We start from the raw sequence: 24,393 nt of genomic DNA, 5'->3' as shown, positions 1-24,393 counted from the left end.
ATAACTGCACAATGATATGTGTTAACCGTCTCTAAAGAGAAAGCAAACAGGTCTGGCTTGGGCAAGGTGCCTCTGCTGCAGGGAACACTGTGCCCGCAGGGACCTGTGCAGCTTGCAAATCTCCCGGTCAGAAGTGAGAGGGCCGTGGGTCTCCAACCGGAGAGTAAATAGCTGGGGAGCGGAAAGCTTGGGGGGTGGAGAGAGCCCTTGCGGGGCCATTGAGGGGGAAATACAGGTGCAGTTGCCCTGAACTGTGACATTTGGACGTCCTGATTTGTGTACCTCAGAGGTAGCAGCCGTAGAGTGGGGCCCACGTGGTCCAGCATGGCTGCCATGCCACAGTAGCAGGGCCTGTGTGGGCTGAGAGGTGGGAGAGCATTGTTGTGGCTGTTTTGGAGAAGAGGAAAATGAGATTTGGAGAGGGAATGGGACTTGGATTTGAGGCAGTGGCTGAGCTGGAGACAGAGCCCAGGAGCCCTGACTCCCAGCACCTGACACTGGGCTAATTGCAAGACCCCATGCCCCTCCCAGAGGTGGAGATAGAACCCAGGAATCCGGACCCCCTCCCCACACTCCGTGTTGTGGTTGTGGGGCCTTTAATGGCCACAGTGCTGTGATAGCAGGGCCCACTGGGCCCAGGATGGTCACCTTAGGTCATAGAAGTGTTCCCAACTTACAACGTTTTTGTGAGTGACAGGATGGATTTCTGGAGCCCGTCTGGTAATGCCATGAGAAGTTCCAACCCCAGCATGGGTGGAAGCTAGAAAAGTCCTCCTCCAGTAGGGAGGGAGCAAAGACCCCAGCAGCTCAGCATGGCTCCGCTCTCTCCTCCCCCTGGGATTGATCCCCGGCTTGGGAAGGGAGGGGGGTGAAGAGTCCCTGGAGTTGCCCCTCCCAGCCTGGAAGGAGGAGGGGGACCACACTACAGCCCCTATGCCTGGGAGAGGGGGCTGAAGAACCCCAGGAGGAGCAGAGTTCAGGTTCGGGGGGCTGAACTGAGGAAGGGGCTGGGAGGCAAGGGATAGGCAGACGTTGGGATGAGAGCTCAGGCAGCAGGGGGTCAAAATCACCATACCCGTCAAATTTGGTAGAGTGAGTGACACCACTTGTCCACTTGGGGGTGGGCCAGAGGACTTTCAATATCAAGACAGACTGAAAACTACAATCTAGTCTTTTAAAACAACAAAACTCCCTTGGTGTGTGGGCCAGTCCCATGATGGTTGGGATCAGAGTGATGGGTTTTGATCTCGTGGGGGGGGGGCAATACTGTGGGTGCAAGGCCCAGGGGCCCCACCATGGCTGCCCTACCTATGGTGGCAGCAGTGCCTGTACGTCCAAGTTGGCCACTGCACTGTGGTAGCAGAGCTCCTGCGGGCCAAGATGACCTCCCTGCACCATTATGAGCTTCACCTTCCACTCTTCCCACCAACCATATGAACAAACAGAAGCACCTGCTGCTGTCATCTGTTCTTTAATAGTCCAGGCTGGGTTAGGGAGGTGTGGTGGAGGCTAATCAGTCAGGGATCCCAGGGAGAGCAGGTTACCCCACTTCACTGGGATTTGGGGATGTCATGCTCTTCCCCTCAATGCCCACACTAGGGGACGCCATCAGTTCAGCACAAGGCACGGAGGGGGCATTTGGCATTGATGGGGTGCCAGGACTGCCTCCTGAGTATGATAATTGAGCTGTGTAAGTTGCTGGGTTTTGAGTGACAGGGTGGGACTGGGGTGGACCCCAAGATTTTAGGCCACGGCTTCCAGGGTGGAGGCAGCGCTCTCCACAGCCTGCACGACGATGCTGAGGTGCTTCTGGACTTGGTCCCAGTCCCCTGTCTCCAGGGCACTGGTGTAGGCGTCGGCCAGTCCTGGGAAGGTGGCCTGGTCAGAGGATTTGGATGCCCAGATCACGTGGCTGAGGAGTTGGAAAGAGAATGGGAGAGGTCAGTATCATGTTAGCCTTGTGATACACATGGGAAAACTGAGACATGGAGAGGTGAAGGGGCTCTCCCAGGGTTATGCAGGGAGTCAGCGGCAGAGCTGGCAATAGACTCCAGGTGTCCTGAATATCAGCCCCCCCCCATGCTTGAACCACTAGACACCACTCCCCTTCCAGAGTTGGGGATAAAGCCCAGGAGTCCCAACTCCTAGCTCCCTGGCTGTAAACCCTAATCCCCACTCCAGACCCCTCTTCTCTAACCACTAGACCCTATGCCCCTCCTAGACATCATTCTCTTGCTGATGCCCTTTCACCCAGCACATTTCAATCAGGATCCACTAGGGACTGGTGAGGATGGGCCCTTGGGAATGGAACCAAGGTGTCCTGTCCAGCCCCCCACATGGCATTACCTGTAATAGTACTTGTTGGGGAAGGCCTGGGGGTTGAGGAAGGCCCTTTCCAGCAGCATTATTTGGTCATTCACCATCCGGATCTGGAGAGGACTGGGGTGGGTGGGAAGGAGAGACCAGAGTAGGATTAGGGTCCCTCTTACATCAGTTGTCCTGTGGGGGGGCTCCATCATCTCATCCAGCCTTGCCTACTGCTCTCCAGGCCTGTGATCTTGTCCCAACCTTTCCCTTTCTGGAGGACTGGAAGAGATCCCCCATCCAAGCTCTATTCGCAGAGGGGTCTCCACTAAGGACAACAGACCCCTGCTTCCCTGGGTCCAAGGATTATGTGCACTTTGTAGATAAGGGAGACTCCCCAACCCTCACAGGTGACATGTTTGCACAAGCATGGCCATGCATGTATATGTGAACATGCTAACATGCGTGACCACTCCCTGCAGGACAGTGCCTCCAGGCTGTGCACCCGTGCAGTTGTACAGAGGCAGGCAGGCAGGCATGGACACCCACCAGTGCAATTGCACATGCAGTCAGGGACAGGTCTCACCTGGGAGATTCCTCCTCCTTCAGTTTCATTATTCGCTGGTTGAAGTCAGCAGCCACAGATTTGAACCGACCAATCGCAGCCTTCAAAGGGTCTGCAAGGCGGACAGGACCAAGTGTAAGGGAGCAGGTCTGCAACCCCTTTTCCCTATGGTCCCCATCAGCACCTTCCCCACACCAATCTGGGCTCTCCAGGGAAGCCAGGCTATGGGCCCCTGAAATATTGGAGTCAGCCCTGACTGCGAGGGGAGAGCAGCTCCTTGCTCTGCTCCTTGCAGCCAGTGCCCCCTAGTGCAGGAGTTAGCATTGACTCAGAGGGGAGAGCGCCTCTTGCTGAACCCCCCATCTTGCAGCACTGCGCCCGCTAGCACCATGGTGAGGAAAGCACTGACTGTGGGGAATGCAGCTGCTGCTGAGCGGAACTGCACTTGGTCATTGGAGCTGGCACTGACCCAGAGGGGAGAGCACCCCCTACTGAGCCCCTACCCTGAAGCACAGTGAGAGAGAGATTGTTGGGGGTAGCACCCAGTAGTCCCACCCGCCCACACCAAGAGAGAGATTGTTGGGGATGGTACCTAGGAGTCCCGCCCACCCGCACTGAGAGAAAGATTGTTGGGGATAACACCCAGCAGTCCCACCCGCCCGCACCGAGAGAGAGGTCTTTGGACATAACACCCAGGAGTCCGGCCTACACTGAGAGAGAGATTGTTGGGGATAGCACCTAGGAGTCCTGCGCACCCACACCGAGAGAGAGAGAGAGATTGTTGGGGATAACACCCAGCAGTCCCACTCGCCCGCACCGAGTGAGAGGTTTTTGGAGATAACACCCAGGAGTCCAGCCTGCACTGAGAGAGAGATTGTTGGGGATAACACCTAGGAGTCCCACCCACCCACACCAAGAGAGAGATTGTTGGGGATAGCACCTAGGAGTCCCGCCCACCTACACTGAGAGAGAGATTGTTTGGGATAACACCCAGCAGTCCCACCCGCCTGCACCTAGGAGTCCCACAGTGAGAGAGACATTGTTGGGGATAACACCTAGGAGTCCAGCACGCACCAAGAGAGAGATTGTTGGCAGTGAGGTTGGCCAGGAAGTCCCCCTGGGCAGCCGCACTGTACAGCTCATCCAGCTTCTCTCCATAGTCGCTCACATTAAGGGGGAGGACAAGGCTGTCAGCCAGCCGTAGCAGCACGTTGCCGACCGTACGGGCCACGGCCTGGTGGCTGGTGAACCCTGTGGCCAAATGGGGATAAAGGGATTAGATGCATCCTAAACTTCCCCCCACAATACCCAGGCCCCCATGCCTGCCCAGGGTGAATGCCACGCCCCTTTACCTGGGTCGATGAACCTGTCAGCATAGTCGAAGGTATCGAAGGCCGTGTGGTAGGCAGGGTAAATCCGAGCAGATGTCTTGTTCTAGGGCAGGGAAGGGGCAAAGCAGCTGAAAACAAAAGGGGCACAGATCCCAAGGCCCCCCTCTTTCCCCTAGTGAGGTGAGATCCCCCAGCAAACCCTCCCCTTGACTCACCTGCCCAGCTCCTTAGCCCCACATTGGGGTCAGCACTGTGAGGGACAGTGCCCTCTACTGGGCCCCCCAATCTACTCCCTGCAATACAGTGCCCCCCAGGCACAGCACAGGGGTCAGCACTGACTGAGGAGAGTGCGCCCCCCCACTGAGCAGAGGTTAGCAGTGAGATAGCCCAATTCTGCACTCGCCCTGCCTCTTTTCTGCGCCCAGTAAATGCCCCGCGTGGGCAGGGATCTGGGATTGAGGCCGTGTTTGTCAGGAGGGGGCGGCTCAGACAGGCTCAGCCCAGAGCAGCAGGTGTCCTTACCCTGTCATAGGTGTAGGCGATGTCCATGGAGGTGATGCCTAGGTAATGGATGAAGGAGGCATAGTCGCTCCCGGCACCCAGGGACCCTAAGCTGTGTGGGGGATGGAGATGGGTGAGTGACTCAGGGCCAGGCAGGGGGGAGACAGTGGGAAGGGGAAACATCCCTGGGTGGAGAGCAGAGTTTGCCATCTCCTGCTCTGCTGATGTGGCCCCTGCCTACAGGGGCAGATCTCCAAGCCCCCATTCTTTGGTATGTTCTATGGCTGTTGTCATGGTTCAGAGTTGCTCAGGCTCTTGGTATTCTCCCTCTCTGCCGCCCCAAATCAGACCAATGGGCCTGTTTAGCTCACTATCCCCCTCCGTGGATCAGAACAGTGGGCCCATCCAGTCCAGTATCCCGCGTCTGCTACTCCCCCAACAATGAAGCTTTCTCTTCAATCTGAGCCACAGAAGGGGGTGGGGAGGAGAAGATCTTGGCCCCTTTCCTGTCCCTTCCACTCTCTATCATCCACCCTTGGAGTATGGGGGCCTGGGTGGTGGCTTCCACAGTCTTGGGGTCTCACTTGGGGATGACGCCGTAGCTGGGGCTGATGCGGTTGAAGTGGTTTCTCCAGTTGTCATAGACGGACATGGAGGAACTGGCCGGGGTCTGGACCTGGAATAAGTTCACATGAGTCAGACTCCCCTGCAGTAGGAGAGGGGACCGACACACACACCTCCTCCACCTCTGATCCACCCTGGTACCTGCTTGGCAGCTGCAAAGATGACACTCTGGGCAGGTGGTGTCCCCTGGGCTCTCAGGGTGGCGTTGGCTGTGGAAAGCACAGGTGAGGCAATGTTAGGGGCTGTGCCGGATCATACAGGGAGACCCACCACTCCCTGGGGTTCTGCAGCATCAACAGACCCACAGCACAGCCAGACCAGCATCACCTGCACTCTCTGCCACCTACTTATGTGGCACATGCTTTCCCTTTCATGGCTGTTCAGTTGCACCCTCTAGCACGTGTACTCTCCACAACCATTCAGCTGCACCTCTTCAGACACGTATTCAGTTGCATGCAGGCTCTCGCACTTGTGCCCGTCTGATTGCACATGCCTCACACAACGCACGCTCCCTGTCATCCCTTCCTCCCCAAAACACCCCAGCCCGCCTGGGCCCAGTGTCGCGGCCATTCTACACAATGCAGAGAAGGGGATGGTACAGCAAGCACGGAGGAGGGAAGGCAGGACAGACGGACGCTCACCGAAGACAGAGATGTCCACATTGATGTAGGCCACGCTCCGCTCCCGCAGTTTGCTGTAGAATTCCTGGGCAAGGGAGAGACCCAGCAGTTAGTGCAATGGGATCAGATGAGCTGCATGGGCCCATGGGTCTGATCTGGGCTGGCTGGGCCCATGGATCTGGTGCAGGGAGTGACAGGCTCATTGTAACATCCTGTTCTGCTACAGTACATTCAGCACATACCTGGGTGCAGGTCTGCTTGGATGCAGCAGGGGACAGCAGCCCCATCCACCCACCCTCCCTCCCATTTTATCCCCTCCAAAGGGGAGCCGCTGTTAATCCCTCTCCTCTCTCTCTCGGGTTTTTACCTCTGCGTACTCAGTGGAGCCGATCAGACCGAACTCCTCAGCCCCCCAGCTGCCAAAGATAATGGACCTTCTGGGGCGCCACTTCCCTGTGGAGAAACACACGGCCTGGAGATTCAGACGTTGCGGTTAGAGCAGGGCAGTTCTGGGAGTCAGGACTCCTGGGTTCTGCCACTGATGTGCTGGCTGACCTCGAAGGCAAGTCCACTCTGTGTCTCAGTTTCCCTAGCTGTGCACTGGGGATAGTTGCACCCCTGTGCGCCCCCCCCCAAGCCCTCATACCTTCTTTCAGCATCTTGCCCAGCACGCGGGTGATCTCCAGCATGACAGCCGTCCCACTGCTTGGGTCGATGGCTCCGTGCACCCAGCTGTCTCGGTGGTTGCCGTACAAGACATACCTGTCTGGGGCAGGGGCGAGGAGAGAGATGGAGCCCTGCTGCTGATCGGGATGTTGGGGGGAGTGCTGGGGGGGGCTGCTCAGGATGGAGTGTGGTGGGGGGAGCTTGCCGGCTGTGAACCCAGATGATAAAGGAGCAGTGTTGGAGGAGGGTGGGGGTCACCGGGGAGCATTCTTGGGCATAGGGGGAAGAGGAGCCCACTGAGGAGTGCTCCAGGGCATGGAGAGGAGGAGGGAATGAGAGGTTGGGGGAATGGGCATGGAGAGAGGTGTATCCCAATGTGGTGAATGGGGCAGGGTGGGGGACACTCCAGGTTTGTGGGGCGGGGGAGAGGGGGTTGGGGTGGTGGGAGTGGTGGTAGGTGTGGGGGTGCTTGGTGGTTGTTCAGGGGGGACACACTCACCAGGTTCTTCGCTGCCCCGGATGAACCCCATCACATTGGAGGAATTCTTGATGACTCGCTGGTTGTAGACGTTGACCTGGACATCGCTGTGGGGAGAGCGGGAGGAGCTGGGGTCAGCCTAATGGGGGTTGCGGTGTGTGTGTCAGGGTCAGTGCAGTAGAGGGTTGACGTGATGGGGGCTGGAGCGGGGAACAGGGGATGGGGGAATTGGGACCAGCATGGGAGGAGCCTAGGGGAGGTTGCGGGGTCTGGGTCATTGCAATGGGGGTCAGGGAGGGAAACTGGTAACAATGCAGTAGGGTCCAGGGGGAGTTGGTACAGTTGGATGGGTCTGGAGATGGGAGCTGGTGAAGGAGGAAGTTGGGGTCAGTGCCAGGAGAGTGGTGAAGAGGGGATTTGGGGTCAGCTAGGGTCTTGATGTGGTAACTTGAAACCTGTTCAGATTGTGATCACTTTAAAATCACAGGGATTTTTCTGGACCTGCTTGCAGGCAGGGGGCCCAGAGGCAGTGAAGCATGGATCTGGGCCTAGCAGCAGCCAGTCTGCAGAAAGCCAGCCTGGAGTAAGGTGAGTGAGCTGTGCCTCTGGGCTTTGTCTTGCTCTGTGATTGGGTTCTTGTTCTGACTCCTGAGACCTAAAGTAGTGTCGCCTCCCAGCAAGAAGACTGTATGGTTTGATCTAACTACTCTGTGACTGCTGGAAACATACCACTAGGGAATGCAGGGTCCGAGGGGCTGGGTTAGCACAGTGAGCGTTGGAGAAGGAGGGGGAAGTCGAAATTCCCAGGTGACTTTTGGTGGGAGCTGTGGGAGTGGGATGCAATCCTGGACCACGTGTATACATCCATACCTGGTGTTGGGAAACAGCCCCCCTGTGCGGAATCCTGGCCCCACAGGGTAGGAGCAGCCCAGAGAGCCCTGCCAGGACGCGGGGGCCACAGGGCCAGACAGGTTACTAGAAGATATAGAGCCAAAGATATATGGGGTTATTAGAGTCTCTGCCCCCCGCAAACCACTTTTGCTGCCCTTGCAAAACCACCAAGCCTCCTCTGTCAGTCTCCTCAGCAGCTCTGCCCTGGCCACGAAGACTGCATTCTCACTCCTGATAATAACATTCCTTTGTTTACTCTGCAGCATCTTTTCCCTGGGACACTCCAAGTGCTTTACACCCCTGAACAGTTCAAACACTGGGGACCCCCACACTACCCAGGAAGTGCGCGGTGGGTGTCTTTATTTTATAGATGGAGAAATCAAGGCACAAGGTGGAGAAGTGAGTTGTTCAAGGGCATGCAGGGAATCAGACTTGGGAAAAGAACTCAGGAAACCTGACTCCCAGCCCCCTCTCCTCCAACCCACTGGGCCCTATGCCCCTCCCAGATCTGGGGACAGACCCAGGAGTGCTTACTCCCAGCCTACCCTCCACCACAGTTTAACCCTGGCTCTCAGGTCTGCTGTTCTGACCACTAGACCCCACTCTCCTCCCAGAGCTGGAAAGAGAACCCAGAGTGCTGACTTCCAGCTCCTCCTGCTCTATCCATTGAACCTCACCCCCTTCATATATACATTATACTGTAAACCTGTGCTATTGTGCTATTAGGCTGTTCAATCCACTTCTCATAAAATCTACATGGCCCTTTATGGAGGGGCCATGGCATGTACAATACAGCAGGTGTACAATGCTGTAGTCAGGACTGTGAGAGAATGAGGCATTTCCCGTTGCCTTGGGGGTTATTTATGATCTTATTGTGGTAGTGCCCAGAAGCCCCATGTATACAGGGATTCCTCCCCGCTACTGAGATGCAGCCGCTTCTGAGTTATGGCGCAGGGGCCATTTATACAGGGGTCTCTTGCCTGGGGCTGAGGTCCTTGCCCCAAATTGCTGACGATCAAAGTAATTCAGTTCAGGTGAATTTCCTGACCTCAGTGGTGCATCAATGCCAGAATCAGAAGTGGAGGGGCAGTGGTCCAGCTGCATTTAATTTTGTTGCACTCTTTCTCTGCATTTAATAATGACCGTTTTTAACAAACGGACTTGGGGCCTGAGTTGTTGTCACCACCTAGTGGCTAAAGCTGATGGTGCACATGTGTATTCCCCTTTCAAACTATTCCATGATTAGTAATATTCCCTAGCTCTTATCTAGTGCTTTTCAGTCAATGCCATTATCTCCATTCTAGAGATGGGGAAACTGAAGCACAAAGAGGGGGAAGTGTCTTGTCCAAGGTCACCCAGAAGGCTGGTGGCTGAGCCGGGAATAGAACCCAAGGGTCCTGAGTCCCAGTCCAGTGCACCAGCCAGCAGCCATTCTCACCTGCTATGTCCTGCTACAGAACAACGCCAGGGCCAGGGGAGATGATTGCGAGTCTAATGGGTAGTGGGCACTGAAATGCATTAAGGGGTGGATTCAGCCAGATTTCACAGCTTCTTTGCCTCAACTCCACCGAATTGGTCACCCACCAGATTAGTGTCTGGGCATCTTCAAAGCCAATTGGCTGGGTTGGGATTGGCGGGATCCCCTGGATCTCTGACTCCTTGATTCTGTAGGTGAATTCTACAAGAGAGAGGCAGGTGAATCAGAAGGAGGCTTTTTATCCCCCTTCCACCAGTGCCCTGTTTGGGATGGTGGGGGGTCATTTGCTGCAAAGATGGTGGGCAATCCAGACTTGGATCTGATGGGGTGCAGGGGACATACCCCAGATGGTGATTCCACACAAGGAGGACCAGAGGGCCTGGGGAGTCAGGACTCCTTGGTTCTATCCCAGCTCTGGGAGAGGAATGGAGTCTAGTGGTTAGAGCAGAGGGGGCTGGGAGTCAGGACTCCTGGGTTCTATTCCTGGCTCTGGAAGGGGAGTGGTGTCTCATGATTAGAGCCGTAGAACTAGGAGACAAGACTTTTGGGTTCTGTGCAGATGGTGGCGGAAGGAGAGGATTTCGGGTGAATTGGGTGGAGGAGGCCAGATGGGCTCCTATAGTCCAGGGAATAGGGGGCACTCCAGGGCAGCAATTCCCCATGGGTTTGGTTAATCTGCAGAACTTCCCGCTACAGGATATAGCTGGGGGCAGAGGATGGAGTGTCATCTGGATGAACAAGAGCAGGGATGGGGGGATGAATTCAAGGAGGCCCTTGGCCTCATCAGCAGGGGGTTGGGACAGACTTCTCTTCTCTTCATGGGAGGGAACAGCAAGAGGCATTGTGGGTCAAAGCCAGTCCCGCCCCGCCCTGTCCTGCCCAGACATGTTACCTTTGGCAGGATAGTAGGGCGTGAGCAGGTCCCCGAAGTACCCATTGTAAGAGCCCCGCTCCACACCGGAGGGGGGCAAGTACCAGGAGTTGGGGTAGGTCTCCTCCTCGGACGCCCGCCCATCATTGATGTCTGCAGGGTCTGTATACACCACCACGCCAGCTACACCAAACTCTGCCCCGTTCACTGCCTAGAGGGTTAGGGTCAGTCAGATTATCCACTCCATCATCACCACCATTACCAGGGGGAACGGGAATGGCAGCTGGAATGTCCCCCACACACACTGTGGCCCAGACTGGAGTATGTGTGGTGAGCTGTTCTCTTATTCCTGTCTCAGTTCCCCCTCTTGTAGCTGGACTTCCCCTCCCATCCCCTTGGGGGGCAGCAATGGCATTCTGTGACTGTTCCATCCAGCCCCCCACCTTGAGGTGGGCCACTCTTCTGGCATCCCCCACCCCTAGATCTGTGCAATGCCCCGTCTGGGGCTGATCAGGCTTTGGGGGGACAGGCCTTGGGCGGAAAGTGCTGGAGCTGATGGAACTGGGGGAGTGAGAACAGGGGTGATTGGACTTGGGGAGAAGGGGCCTTGGGTCAGATATTGGGGGGAAAGGGATTGGAGGAATGGGGAGGGGATGATGGGATGGGGAGCAGGGAAAGAAGTGATGGGATGGAAAACTGGGGGACAAAGGATGGGGGGATTAGGATGGGGGGGCAGAGAGGGAGCAACTGGATGAGGGGAAAGGAAGCCCAAAGGCCCCCTCTTCAGTGCCACATGAGGGGGCAGCCTGGTGTCCGTGGCCAGTAGGCCCTGAGTTCCCCTCACCTTGGCGGCACGGCCAGCCCCCCCATAGCGGGTGATGGCGATGGTGCCATTCAGGTTGATGCCCATGTTGACCAGCTCCTGGTAATCACTGTGCTTGCCCTGATTGGCATAGACCAGCCTCCCCTGAGGGGAAAAGAGAGGAGTCAGCCCCAGGGCGTGCGGAAGAGAGGATCAGAGGGGTGGTGGAGGGGGCAAGATAAAGTTGCCAAGGGGACAGGGTCTTTGGGTCTTTGATGTGAGAGCAGCCATTTGTTTCCATGGGTACATGCCTGTCAGCTTGGTGATGGGGGCTGAGGGGTGGCTGTTTGTCTCCAGGAATACGTGGCTGTTGGCACAGCAATGTGTTAGGGGTGTTTATCCCTCAGGATATGTGGTGGTTTGTGTATCTCTGGGGGTACGTGGCTGTTGGCAGGATGACATGTGGTGCTCGTTGTTTGTCTCAGGATATGTGGCTGTCTCGTGGTGACATTTGGGGTGACTGTTTCTTTGGACACATGGCTGTTGGCAAGGCAACCTGTCTGGGTGGCTGTTTATCTGGAGAGATGTCTGTTGGCAGGATGACGTGTGGTGCTCGCTGTTTATCTCTGGGATTGTGTGGCTGTCGGCAGGGCAATACGTCTGCCTGGCTCCGTGGTCATGTGGTCATCAGCATGGGGATGTGGGGGGCAGCTGTCTGTCTTGGAATACATGGCTGTTGCTACCACAGCCTGAGGGCAGCCATTCAGGATACCCCACCTGTTGGAGTGACAACCCGTGTGGTGCTTGCTGTTGTCTCTGGGCATACGTGGCTGTCTTGTGGTGACATTTGGGGTGACTGTCTCTTTGGACACATGGCTGTTGACAGGGTGACCTGTCTGGGTGGCTGTTTGTCTGGAGAGACGTGGCGTGACAACCTGTGTGGCTGGCTGGGGATAAGTGGCTGTTGGCTTGGTGACAGCAGTTTGTGGCTATATGAGGACCTGGGCAGGACAGGGAATTGTCTGTCTCCATAGATACGCAGTGGTTGGCATGTCACCCTAGGGACAGAGATCCCCTAGCAGCCTTGATGGGCTCATAAAAGAAGGGACATGGTCCTGATTGGGAGAGGAGATAAGATAACTGTCTGACAGCCCCTGGGTGCAGTGGGAGAGTCAGAGCTGAGGCCGCGAGGAGGTCTCGAGGGGTTATACCCAGCCCTGCTCCATACCCTGGGGTTCCCAGGCGGGGCGTAGGCAGCATAGGGCTGAACCACATCTGCATGAGCCTGGTCCGCTGTCACGTTCTTCTCGCTGCGCCGGGTTGAGAAGATCTGGTTGCTGTTCTCCACTGGGGGTGGAGGCAGATCTCGTCAGCTGTGGGGTGCCTGCTGTGGGACATCCCGTTCTGACCTTTGCCCCCATCTGCCTCATCTCTCCCTGCCCCTCTCTGCCCTTGTCTGTCCCCAGACCCGTCCCTCCAGCTCCCTGTCGTCAGCTGCCTTAATTCCCCCCCACCCTGGCCTCCTGGCCTATCCCGTCCCTTGCCCCATTCTCCCTCTTAGACCTGCTCCAGTCCCTGCTGCCTGTCCCTTCTCTAGCCCCAGCTGCCTCAGGGCCTGTCTAGCACCCCAGCTGCCGCAGTGTGCCCCAAACCCCTGCACCAATTTGCCCTGCCTCCCAGTTTTTCCTGCCCTCCTTCCACCGCCAGCCCTCCCTCCAGTACCCTGATCCCACCACTACAGCCCCGTGCCCTGCACACACACACCCAGCCCTCACTTGCCCACACACACCCACGGCCACGCTGTTGGGTCTCTGTGGGTCAGGGAAGGACAGGAATGCGCCGTACACGTCCTCACTGATGCTGTCCAGACCAATCTGCGGGTCCTGCCAGCGGCTCAGCAGCAGCTTCACAAGCTCCTCATCCCCCTTAGTTGTAGCCATGTGGGGCTGGGAGGCCAGGGTCCTGGTGAGGGGTACAGGGGAGTGCCTGAGATCACTGCTCCCTCAGGACTGCAGGTTCTGGTGGGGGATAGAACCCTGGAGTCCTGGCTCCCAGCTCCTCCCCCCATCCCTGCCATAACCACTAAACACCACTCCTCTCCCAGAACTGGGGCTACAAGCTAGGGATACAGGGCCTCTCCCTCGATGGGGCACTGGTTCCAATCTGGTCACAGGTTGAGAAGAGACTAGCTGGCCCAAGGGGGGACTAGATTGTATGGGAAAATCCTGTCCTATCCCCAGGGGATGGGGCGGGGCGGGGGATAGATTGTAGGGGATGATCCCGTCCCCCTGGGTGGGAATAGGCTGTAAGGGATGATCCTGCCTTGCAGCCCAGGAGTCCTGGATCTCCTGAATGTGGGTGAATTCAATGGGGCTTTTCCATCGTTCCTCCCCTCCTTACTTCAGATTCTCCCGGATCTTCCCGCTCTCCACCTGATCCATGAAGCTCTGCAGCAGGGATTCATTCAGATCCCGGCCCACGGTCTGCACCCAGCTGGGCGTCCCCTGGCCGGGTGCCCCCTGGCCATTCCCTGCTTTGGGGATGGCGAAGTGGCCCAACAGAATTCCAACCGTCAGCATCAGGGCCCCCACGATCACGGCCCCTAGGATCTTCAGCCAGCTCATCCCACAGCCTGCCATGGGCTCCAGCCTCTTTCTAGGGGTGAGGTGGGTGTGGTAGGCCCTTTATAGCAGATGGGGCCCCACACCCTCTGGATCAACCCATGCCTCTGATACTGTCACCAGGGCTCATGGGGTTACTCATTAGCTCCCAGATCCAGCCTAGCAGCCTTATCTCCCTCCCCACACAGTACTCCTAATTCATGGCACTGAGGGATGCCCTTTGGACACAAGGGACTGGCCCATAAAGCCTTGTCCCATAAATGGGAATCAGGAAACAGATGAAAGGCGGTTGGTGGTTCCATTCCCCACCCCCATTAGGAAGGGCATTGGTGGGTTGAGAGCTTCCCAAGGGGAGACAGGACTCCTGGGTTCTATATTCAGCTCTGAGAAGGGCATGCAGTCTTGTGGGTTCAAGTTGGGGGTGTGTGCTGGGAGTCAGGACCCTGGGTCCTACATGTGGGCCTGGGGAAGAAGTGGAGTATGTTGGCTAGAGCAGGGAGTTGCGGCTGGACTCCTGAGTTTGATCCCTGGCTCTAGGAAGGGAGACATTTGATAGAGCAGGGAGACTGGCAGATAGATAGATCTCCTTTTTCAGACGGGCAAATGGAACCCAGGCATCCTGGCTCCTAGCCTCCCACCCTAACCCACTTGACTCCATGCCCCTCCCAGAGCTGGGGACAGAACCTGCATCTCAGCACTAGTTGAGGGAACCTCTCTATAAGCAGCCCCGGGTCCCACCCTGGAGGCAACTTCATCTCGGCGCCGGGTGATTCTTCCCCGTGTGCCGGCCCAGCTCCGTGGGCTGAAATCAAACACCCGTTGGCCTGAGGAATTTATTCCTTTAACGGTGGTGTCTGTAATTTTAATTAAAAGGGGTTGGGTCAGGCTGGTGGCTCGGTCCAGGACCCTATGTACAGCGGGATGGGGAGGTGAGGGCGGATCAGATCACAGTCAACAAGGTAAATGCAAGTTTATGCAGGTGGGGCTGGTGGGGAGAGCAGCAGGGTGGGGTGCAGCCATAGGGGTCAGCCCAGGATTGATGCTCCTGGCCCCACATGGATTTGTGGGATCCCCCCTACTTTCCTTTATCTGTGTCCCCCTCCCTTTCTATCTGGGTCTGCCTGTCTGTCCCCATCCCATTCCCCCACCATCTCTGGCTCTGTCTGTCCATCCCCTACCCCATCCCTCTCGGTGTCTATCTCTATCTGTTTCCTCTCATTTCTCTGGGCTGTCTGTCTGTCCTCTCCTCACAGATCTCTCTGGGTCAACGTGCCCCCACCCCGGTTCTGTCTGTCCCCCAGGCAGTCTGTAGCAAACCCAGACTACAGTTCCCTATGCTCAGTGGGGTGCTTCTGATCCGCTGGATTCCTTGCTGTGGTGAGGGGTAGACAGTGAAGTGGTAGGGGGCAGCAGGGGGTAGACAATGAAGTGGCTGTGGGGTGGGGGTCACATCTGCCTATGGGCCCCCTTACAGCAGTGTGGAGTCCATCACCCCATCCCCACACTCCTGCTCCCTTTGTAACACCTTCTCGCCCTTGGCCTGGGGCAGGGACCCCCCTCTGTGCTGGGGCTGGTGCAGCGGGGGCTGCTTCTTGCCCGGGCTCTGGAAGTCCCAGTAGTAGTGGATCCGGTGCTGGTGCCCCTGGGCCTGGCCCATCTCGCTCCTGTCCTGATAGCCCCCTCCACTCGCCTTCGCCGGCTCCTTCTCCAGGTGTTGGTGCTGCCTCAGCAGGCTGTCTAGGATCCTCTGAGCTGACTGGTAATCCAGACACACCCCTGGCTCCTTCTCCCCAAGGCCCTGGCTCCAGGCCTCATCCCCATCAGAGCTGTCGGTGCTGCTGAGCTCTGGCATCGGCATTAGCTCCAGCCGCCCACCGAGCAGCAGGCCCTGCGGGGAGGGAGGGTGCAGGGCTTCAGTGGGCGGGAGGTTGGGCACGGAGGGAGTCACCAGCGCCTCCTGCCTCAGGTAGAGGAAGTGCGGCATGGGGAGAGCGTGGATCTGGGCCCCTTCCTCTGCACTGCACTCACTCTCTGTTGAGTTGACGTGCTCCAGCAGCTCCCCAGGCAGCTGCTGCTTCCATGGCATGAAGGCCATGGTTCTCCCGTGGCTTTCCAGCTGCCCTAAGGGTGGGAGGCTGTGGTAGTTGGGCGCCGGAGTCCTGTCTCCGTTGGGCATGGCTGTGTCCGACTCAGAGCTGCAGCCCGGCTTGTTGGCCTCTGTGGCTGAGTCAGACTGGCTGGGGTGGGCATCAGAGACACTGTCCATGAAGGCGGGAGGGGGCGCCACGTCCGAGATGTGCAGGGTGTAGAGGCTGTCGGCGGAATTGGCCTTCTCCATGTGACGGTGCTTCCCCGCTGATTTTGACAGCAGCGCCGAGATCTGTGGGGACGGGGGAGGGGATGTTACACCAGCCCAGCATGGCCGTGCTCAGTGCAATGAGACAGAGGGACCAGTGGTGGTTTAAAGCCCGATATCTCCTTAATCGCGAGTGCTATATCTGAATGCTTTGTACCCTCAGCTTTTCAGTGGTGTCAGGCATTTATTTCGAGCTCTATGGTTGTTGAGCCCTTGGATTTATCAATCCCGTCAGTTTGATTACCCTCTGTAACTCTGGTGTGAGTTTAGCAGTCTCAAAAACTGCTAAAGCTTGCAGCCCTTGCTGTTTAAGGTGCAGTATCTCCTCAAGTCTTCAAGCTAATAACGCAAGATTTGCCCTGATGGAAAGCTGGGATTTTATGTGTAGCCCTGAGGATTGTGAAGCTATTGGCTCCCCCAGTCACATCATTCTGATTACCTTTGAGCTTGTTTCCCTGAGGCCATAGAAGTTTGAAAGGGTCGCAAAGTGCTAGGGCTGGTGGCAGACTGAGGCTCCGTATCTCTGACATCGTGGGGGTTAGACCTGGTCTCTCTGAGTCCCAGCTTTCCAGAGATACATGGCACTAATTCCTCACTTCTTGGACTTTAAAAATACAAGGCTGCCACTGGCTCCGGAATCTAGCAACATTTCCTTGGTACTGGATTTTTGACTCCACAGCTGGAAGCATTTCCCACTCCTTCCCAGCACCACCTCTGCCTGCTCCCCCCCCATAGCCCACATTTCACCGTCCCTGCTAGGAACACTCCCCATGCTCCCCCAGTCTGTGCTCCCCAGGCCGCCCGCCACCCCTGAGCTCACATTGAGTCTCTCCAGCGTGCAGATGGTGTTCTGGGCACTAATAAGCCTCTCGAGCAGCTCAGTAATGCGCTGGTTCAGGGTTTGTCTTTCAGCTGCCATGCTCTGAGCCTGCGGGGAGAGAGAGACAGCAAAGGGCTCAGGACCATAGGCGCCAACTCCGTGGGTGCTCCGGGGCTGAAGCACCCATGGGGAAAAATTAGTGGGTGCTCTGCACCCACCGGGAGCCAAGCTCCCCGCCCAACCTCACCTCCTCCTCTGCCTCGTCCCCACTCCTCCGCCTACCTCCCAGCGCTTGCCGCCACCATACAGCTGCTTGGTGCCGTAGCAAGTCCGGGAGGGAGTGGGGAGGAGCGGGAACATGGTGCGCTCAGGGGAGGAGGTGGGGCTGGGGCGGGGATTCAGGGAATGAGTCGGAATAGGGGCAGAGTTGGGGCAGGGACTTTGGGGAAGGGGTTGGAATGGGGTCAGGAGGGGTCAGGGCGGGACCGGGGGCAGAGGGAGGTTGAGCACCCACCGGCGCGAGTAGAAGTCATCGCCTATGCTTAGGACAGCAAGATGAGAGAGTCAGGGGAAGAATGTCCTAGTGCTTGAAGGAGGCTGGGAGTCGGGATGCCTGGGCCCCCAGTGCTCTGGGGTGGAGCATGGGGATGGTTTAACATCTGCACAACAATGTTGGACAGGATTTGAAGATAGGACATGTAGGATGATCCCATGTCTGATTGAAACTGACAGGCAGGGAGCAATTTTTAGGGCCATGAAATGGTTTGGGATTTGGCTGGGATACCCGGGTTAATACCCAAACCTCTGTGCAAATTGTCAGGGCAGCTGTATACCCCAAAAGGGGGTGGAGGAGGGGAGAGAGACTTGGCTTCATGTCTCATCAGAACTATGGGAGAGATTGTGGGGTGGAAAAATTGGACCCCACGTCCCTCGGGAATGTAGCTACACATTGCACTTAATGTATGGATTAGAGGCTCGGATACCATGGTGATGCGCCCAGTATAAGAGCCTACATTGAATGAGGTAGTGGGTTGTTCTCTGTCTGGGCAGCTGAGTGTCCAGGGTACATGGATCTGACCATGGGGTTGCTCCCTTTCAATGGTGGGGTCTGTAAGCCCAAATCTGGGGATGCTCCCCGCCAGCAATGAAGCTCCCCTTACAATGTGGTGAAGTTTCTCCTCCAGCAGCTGGTTGGTGCGTTGGGTGTTGGAATAGTCCTCCTGCAGCCTGGGGGGAAACAGACAAGAGATTGAGACAGTCTTGAAAACCTCCCTACAGATGCAGAGATCTTTCACCTGGTGCTGGGATGGGGCATGGGGGCTGTTCATACAGGGATCCCTCGTCCGGTGCTAAGATGCAGCCGCCTCTGGGGGGGAGGGCATGGGAGCTGTTTATATAATGATCTCTTGCCCAGTATTGAGATGCAGCCTGCTTTGGGTGGCACTGTGCTGGGGTATTGGGGTCAGTGCTGATTGTGAAGGAAAGCCCCCCCTACTGAGTCCACACCCCACCCTCTACAGGACTGTGGATTTTCTTTGGAGGTTTCCCATCCAAGTACTAATGAGACATAATTCTGCTTAGCATGCGAGATCAATCTCGGGACCCAGTTTTGCTGAGTGCCCGACAGAGGCACATATAGACTAAGAACCCATGTGACTCAGTGTGTGATTGGTGGAGGAAGTGGGATACATTCCCAATCTCTACCGTCTCTCAGTATAGACATAATTATTGTTAATGGGGGCTGGTCTCTTATAGGCTTCTGTGTTGCTGGCAGTGCAGCGGAGGCCAAGGGGAGCCATGCCACATGAGTGGGACTGTGCCCAGAAGGGCCTAGGGGGACAAGAAACTTGAACCTCAGGGAGAAGAGAGAGAGGGACTCAGAGCTGTGCAATGGCAGGAGGTGCTACTGGAAAGCCAACTCCACCAATCAGAACTCTTTGGCTCTTTGTACTTGCAGCGGGGAATCCCACAGGTTAGTTGTGCATGTGAGGGAGGGTCCTGTCTCCAAGGAAGTAGGATTGTGAGAATAGACTTGATGCCTCCAAGAGGGGTTGGGCTATAACAGACTCAACCGCCAAGTGAGTGAACCGGAGAGCAGGCTCTGCCCCCAAGGGGAGAAGGGCTATACTAGACTCTGCCTGCTGGTGGGTGTGGCTATGACAGCAGACTCAACCCACAAGGGGGTAGGACTGTAATAGACGCAACCTCCTGGGGGAGTGGCTGTGAGGAGGTCCCACCCCCCAAAGGCCAGGCTTCTGGATCCCTCACCTGCTGAACTTCTCCTTCAGCAACTCCAGCTCTTCCCAGGTCTGCTGCAGATCCTGCTGCCCAGCAGGGCCAGACTTGGCCCTTGCACCTGCTCCTTCCGCCTGCTCCACGCCACAGTCTCTGGGCAACCTGGGGTCACAGAGAGCACTGGCAGTGGGGAATCTGAGCCCCAGAGGTCTTGTCATGTCAAAGCCTGGACCCAGTTGGAGTGACTGGAGCTAGGGCCAGAATCCATCTGGGCCAGAGCTGCTGGCCTGGTTCCCCTGTTAGATCTTTGAGCTGCATGCCCCCCTCTGCCCATAGACCATGGGCCTAGCTGCCTACAGCCCTCCATCGGCGCTCCCCCTGCAGAGCCACTCCGAGGCTGCTGGGGGCTCTTAGAGCACACCCCATCCCCATGTATTCAAGTGCAGGGTCCCTCACACCTCTGGGGGCCAGAATCTCTGGGGCACTAAGGCCCCTTTGTACACTGTGGGGTGGAGACTGCCCCCTGGGATCCCCCTCCCCTGCACTGGTCCTGTTTTCAGCAGAGGGGTTGTAGTCTGAGTGCTCTGTGCTCTTGGCTGTTCTCTGCCCCCTGGAGGCCGTGGGAGGTGGATCAGGGATGTGGTCAGAGTGCGCTGTGCTATACCTGTTCTCTGTCCCCCGGGGCCATGGGAGAGGTGTCAGGGATGCGGTTGGAGCGCACTGCACTCTGGCTGTTCTCTCCCCCACCCCCTGGGGCCATGGGAGGTGGATCAGGGATGCGGTTGGAGCCTGTTGTGCTCTGGCCGTTCTCTGCCGCTGTTCACACTGTGCTCTAGCTATAAGTCAGAGGTTGAGCAACACTGAAACTGTCCTGACACTAAGGTATGGGTATAAAGGAGGCTTCAAGCTGCCTTCGGTCTTTCCAGGACAGGGACAGGGATGGGAATATGTAAGAACTGGGCATAGAATCAGAAGTGTAGGGCTGGAAGGGACCTCGAGAGAGATCTAGTCCAGTGCCCTGCACTGAGGCAGGGTCAAGTAAACACAGAGCATCCCTGACAGATGTTTGTCCAACCCGTTCTCAAAACTCTCCAATCATGGCAATTCGTCCATCTCCCTTGGTAACCTGTTCCCATGTTAACTGTTCTCAGGATTAGAATGTTTGTCCTAACGTCTAATGTAAATCTCCCTTGCTGGGAGTGGAGCTGGTTCCTTTGTGTGCTGCAGAACAACTAATCTCCGACTTCACTGTACTAGCCATTAACGTACTGAAGGCTCTTATCAGGTCCGCCCTCAGCCTTATCTTCCCTAGACTGAATGTGCCCAACAGGTCAGACTTTCTAAACCTCAGATCGTTTTTGTTGCTGTCCTCTAGACTCTCTCCAGTTTGTCCACCTCTTTCCTACAGTGCGGGGCCCAGACTTGACACAACATCCCAGCTGAGGCCTCGCTCGTGCTGAGCAGAGCGGGACAGTGACCTCTGTCTCTTACACGCAGCTTAAATGGAACATGCTTCTTGACTGGAGGCGCCAAGGTATGTGGTATGTATTCAATACTCACTTAGCTGGCTCCGTATCGGCTGCCTGTGGCTGCAGTTCCTGGATAGACAGACGGAGACAGACTTCATCAACAACCTGAGTCTTTGTAAAACACCACCCATGTCCAGCACAAGATCTCAGAGTGGGTGAGTCTACATAGCCCCCTTGAACACAGAGGGAAACTGAGGCACACAGCAGGGAAGGGACTTATCCCCAGGGTCGTACAGAAAGTTTGGAATGGAACCCAGGTGTCCTGACTCCCAGTCCCCGCTCTAACCCACTAGACCCCTCCCATGCCAGAGCTGGAGGTAGACCCCCTGCTCCCTGGGAGGAGATGACAGGCTGCAGAGTGAATTGTATCTGGCCCTTTGTCTGGACAACCGTGCCGATGGACCTGGTTCTGGGGGTGGGGTTGGGGCTGGGGCTGCAGTTGGCTGGGTGATTGAAGGGGAGGGTCGGGAGGAGATGGGTGGCACAGGATCTAGGTGTTTCTGGGGTATGAGGTGGGGTTGGTGCTGCAGGCGAGTGCAAGGAATGTGGAGATGGGATGGGGTTTTGGGAGGTTGGGGCTGCAGGATGACCCTGGTGGGGTTGGGGGGAATCTGTTTGGGGCCGCAGGGTGTAGGTAATTCTGGTAGGGGGCAGAGGGGATAACCTGATAGTGCTGCAGGGTCTAGGTGACCTGAAGGAGGTGGGGGGGGGCAGGTAGGAATCTGTTGGGGCTGTAGGGCCTGGGAGGAGTCGGGGGGGGATCTGTTGGGGCTGTAGGGCCCGAGTGACCCAGGAGGGATCGAGTGGGGGAATCCGTTGGGGCTGCAGGGCCTGGGTGACTTGGGGGGATGGGGGAAGGTCAGGAAGGGATTTGGGTGGGGCCGTAGTGCTGGAGGGACTAGTGCCACCTACCTTGCAGTGGGCCTTGCCTTGTTGTGTTGTCCCTTCAGGCTGCTCCTTGCCCCAGGGCTCCTTGGGGGGGCTGGCCCGCTCCTTCTCCACCTTCCTGGGGGCAGGAGGCTGCTCGTGGCCCTCGGTCTCCTCCCCATGGCTTGGCCTGCCTTCCCCGGGCCTCTTCTGCTCCTCGCCGCCCAGCCTGATCTGTGGGGCCATGCCCAGCTCCAGGCTGCTGACATTGTCCATGTGCCTGGAGGGAGCTGGGTTGGTGTGATCCCCCTGGGGGCCTTTCCTCTTGACGTGGGGGCCCCTCTCCTGCTGGCACTGGCCCTCCCGGCTCTCAGCTAGGGACCCCTGGGAGCTGCCTTTGCTGCTGGAGCTCTTGGACTCTGAGCTGTCGGTGCCGGAGCCCTTGCCAGCACTGGCAGCCTCTGGTGACTTCCAGCCCAGGGAGCTGAGGCTGGAGGGGCTCATGACTTGCCTGGTGATCTCGTTGAGGAACTTGGAGAACCTCAGCTTCTCCTCTACTAGTTTCATCTGGTCCACGCTGTGGTGCTTCTTGGTGATCCCCAGCTCCAGCAGCAGCTCCAGCTCCTCCTCAGCCCTGGGGGACGGTGGGGCCTGGGTCTCCCTCTCGCCTGCCCGCACAGGGAAGGTCTCGATGGACTTGGCCTTGCGCAGCCCGTCGCCCTTGGCAACAGCCCCGTTCTTGAGGATGCCTTTGCTGGGTGCTGGGGCCCCTGCCCGTTTGTGCAGCCGTGGGGCCAAGATCTCAGCCTGCTCATTGAAGACCAAGCTCCTTTCCAGGCTGCTGGCTTTGTAGAGCCGGCTCTCCCCGCTGCCCAGGGCAGGAGGTGGGGACTGGGCCTCCTGGGGATCTAGCTGCTGGGACAGCCGGTCCACGCTCTGGCTGTGCCCCTTTTTCAGCCGGGGAAAGGAGACGGGCTCCACAGCCTTGTAGCCGGCAGTCCCCTCCCCTCCCTGGCGCAAGGCCCTGGCTTCTCTTGAGATGTCCACACACGACTGGGAATGTTGGGGCTGGGACATGGGGCTGCCCAAGAAGGCCTCCTTCTCCAGGCTGGCTTCAGAGGACCAGGAGGCTGCTGTGGTGGAAGATGCAGCCGAGGAGGAAGAGGAGGAGGAGAAGCGGTCGATCTGCCCCTCCATCCACTGCTGGCGGCACTGGCTCATCTCCCGCTCCGAGCCCTTCCCCTCCTTGTGGCGCTGAAGTGGGGTGAAGAACTTCTCCATCACTTGCAGCTTCCCAGCATGCACCTGGCCACCATCAGCCTGGTCCCAGTGCGCTGGGGAGAAGGGCCCTGCCTTCCCCTGGGCTTTCTTGTAGGATTTCCTGCGGATGGCTGAGGCACTCATCCTCAGAGCGGGACACACCATCCAAGAGCTGCTCACAGCACTGGCAATTCCTGCCTGGTTCTGATGCCGACCCCTCACCATGGTTATTTAACCAGACCAGCTGGCTTAGTAGAGCAGAAGCAGCAAGTGTCAATACGATGGGCGCTGGGGTGTGTGATGGAGGCGAGGGAGGGAGGAAGGATGGGTTGCTGGTCATGTCCACCTACCCACATGTCCTCCCGCACCCACGGATGGCCTCGCATCAGCACAGCCACTCTGGGTATGGGCGGCGACACGGGCTGGCATCTCAGATAGGAGTGAACTGGAAAAGCTGCTCTGAATTCCTGTTTGCTTCAAATGCCAGTGGTTAGGGCACTGGGCTGCTAATCAGGACATGTGGGTTCTATTCCCAGGTCTGCCACTGAGCCCCTGTGTGACCTCGGGCGGGTTTCTTACCTTTTCTGTACCTCAGTTTTCTCTCCCATGCCTTGTCTTTTAGGCAGGGAGTCTGTGCAGCACCTGGCACAAATAGAGGCCCTCATTTCAGTCAGGGATCTATGCAGCACCTGGCACAACAGGGGCCTGATCTTAGCCATAATGTGCCGTTGTAACCCCCAAAATGTACCCTTTGACTCTGCCAAAATGGAACTTTTGTCTGGTGGGTTAGAGCAGTGGGGGCTAGGATCCTGGACTCCTGGGTTCTATCTGCAGCGCTGGGAAAGGAGTGGGGGATGGGGGGTTGGATTCAAAGATGGCATGGGGTGAGGTTCACTGTCTCTTAGACATGGTATATAAAGCGCATTTAGCTGCTGTCTCTCAAACTAACCTCTCCCTTCTTGTAACCAGTTCTTTGTTAGGTCCCAGGCCCCTGGTGAGGCCCTTCCCTGCTCTGGTGTCCTGGGTCTGGTTGGTGCTGGGAAGAGCCCTCTGTCTCAGCTGCATACAGCTCTCCCACTGGGGACTTGGCCAGAGCTCAGTGCCAGCATCAGGGCCTCGGGTACGTGAACGTTGCTCTCGTGTGCCATAGGTCCCGGAGTTAACGCAAGCACCATAGAACTGGGACTGACCCGAGCTGGCTAACAAGGGTTCGTGTTTCTTGAGGCAGTGTGGTCTGATGGGTAAGGCACTGGCCTGGGAGTTGGGTCAAGCTGGGTACTGTTCCCAGCTTTGCCACTGACGTGCTGCATGACCTTGGGCAAGTCCCTTCCCCTCCCTGTGGCTCAGCTTTGTCTCCTTCCTTTCATCATAGGAATGGCCATACTGGGTCAGACCAATGGTCCGTCCAGCACAGTGTCCTGTCTCTGACAGTGGCCAGGTGCTTCAGAGGGAATGAACAGAACAGGGCCATTTTGAGTGATCCATCTCTGTCATCCAGTTCCAGCTTCTGGCAGTCACAGGTTTGGGGACCCCCGGAGCATGGAGTTGTGTCCCTGACCATCTTGGCTAATAGCC

General features: G+C 57.2%; 1 protein-coding gene and 1 long non-coding RNA gene across 2 annotated transcripts in view; one reads left to right on the top strand and one right to left on the bottom strand.

Moving 5' to 3' along the window:
• Positions 1–1,472: 1,472 nt before the first annotated feature.
• Positions 1,473–13,761, bottom strand: NAALADL1 (N-acetylated alpha-linked acidic dipeptidase like 1). Its single transcript, XM_038410024.2, has 19 exons — positions 13,531–13,761; positions 12,906–13,092; positions 12,359–12,472; positions 11,173–11,295; positions 10,350–10,539; positions 9,565–9,658; positions 7,960–8,064; positions 7,111–7,196; positions 6,592–6,711; positions 6,313–6,398; positions 5,967–6,030; positions 5,467–5,534; positions 5,286–5,377; positions 4,723–4,813; positions 4,222–4,303; positions 3,944–4,120; positions 2,891–2,981; positions 2,347–2,439; positions 1,473–1,912 (listed from the first exon to the last, which is right to left on the bottom strand). Exons 1-19 carry the CDS (start codon positions 13,752–13,754, stop codon positions 1,744–1,746), a joined length of 2,256 nt encoding a protein of 751 aa, XP_038265952.1. The 5' UTR covers positions 13,755–13,761; the 3' UTR covers positions 1,473–1,743.
• The window catches only part of LOC122460997, a 32,769-nt gene continuing 15,952 nt past the window's right edge, over positions 7,577–24,393 (top strand). Inside the window, exons 1-2 of the long non-coding RNA XR_006282680.1 lie at positions 7,577–7,677; positions 20,571–20,696. This is a non-coding gene — a long non-coding RNA (uncharacterized LOC122460997). The remainder of the gene's footprint in view (positions 7,678–20,570; positions 20,697–24,393) is intronic.

This window comes from Dermochelys coriacea, chromosome 7, assembly GCF_009764565.3.
Source record: "Dermochelys coriacea isolate rDerCor1 chromosome 7, rDerCor1.pri.v4, whole genome shotgun sequence".
NCBI classification, from domain to species: Eukaryota; Metazoa; Chordata; order Testudines; family Dermochelyidae; genus Dermochelys; species Dermochelys coriacea.
This window is presented reverse-complemented; position numbering and strand designations above follow the sequence as displayed.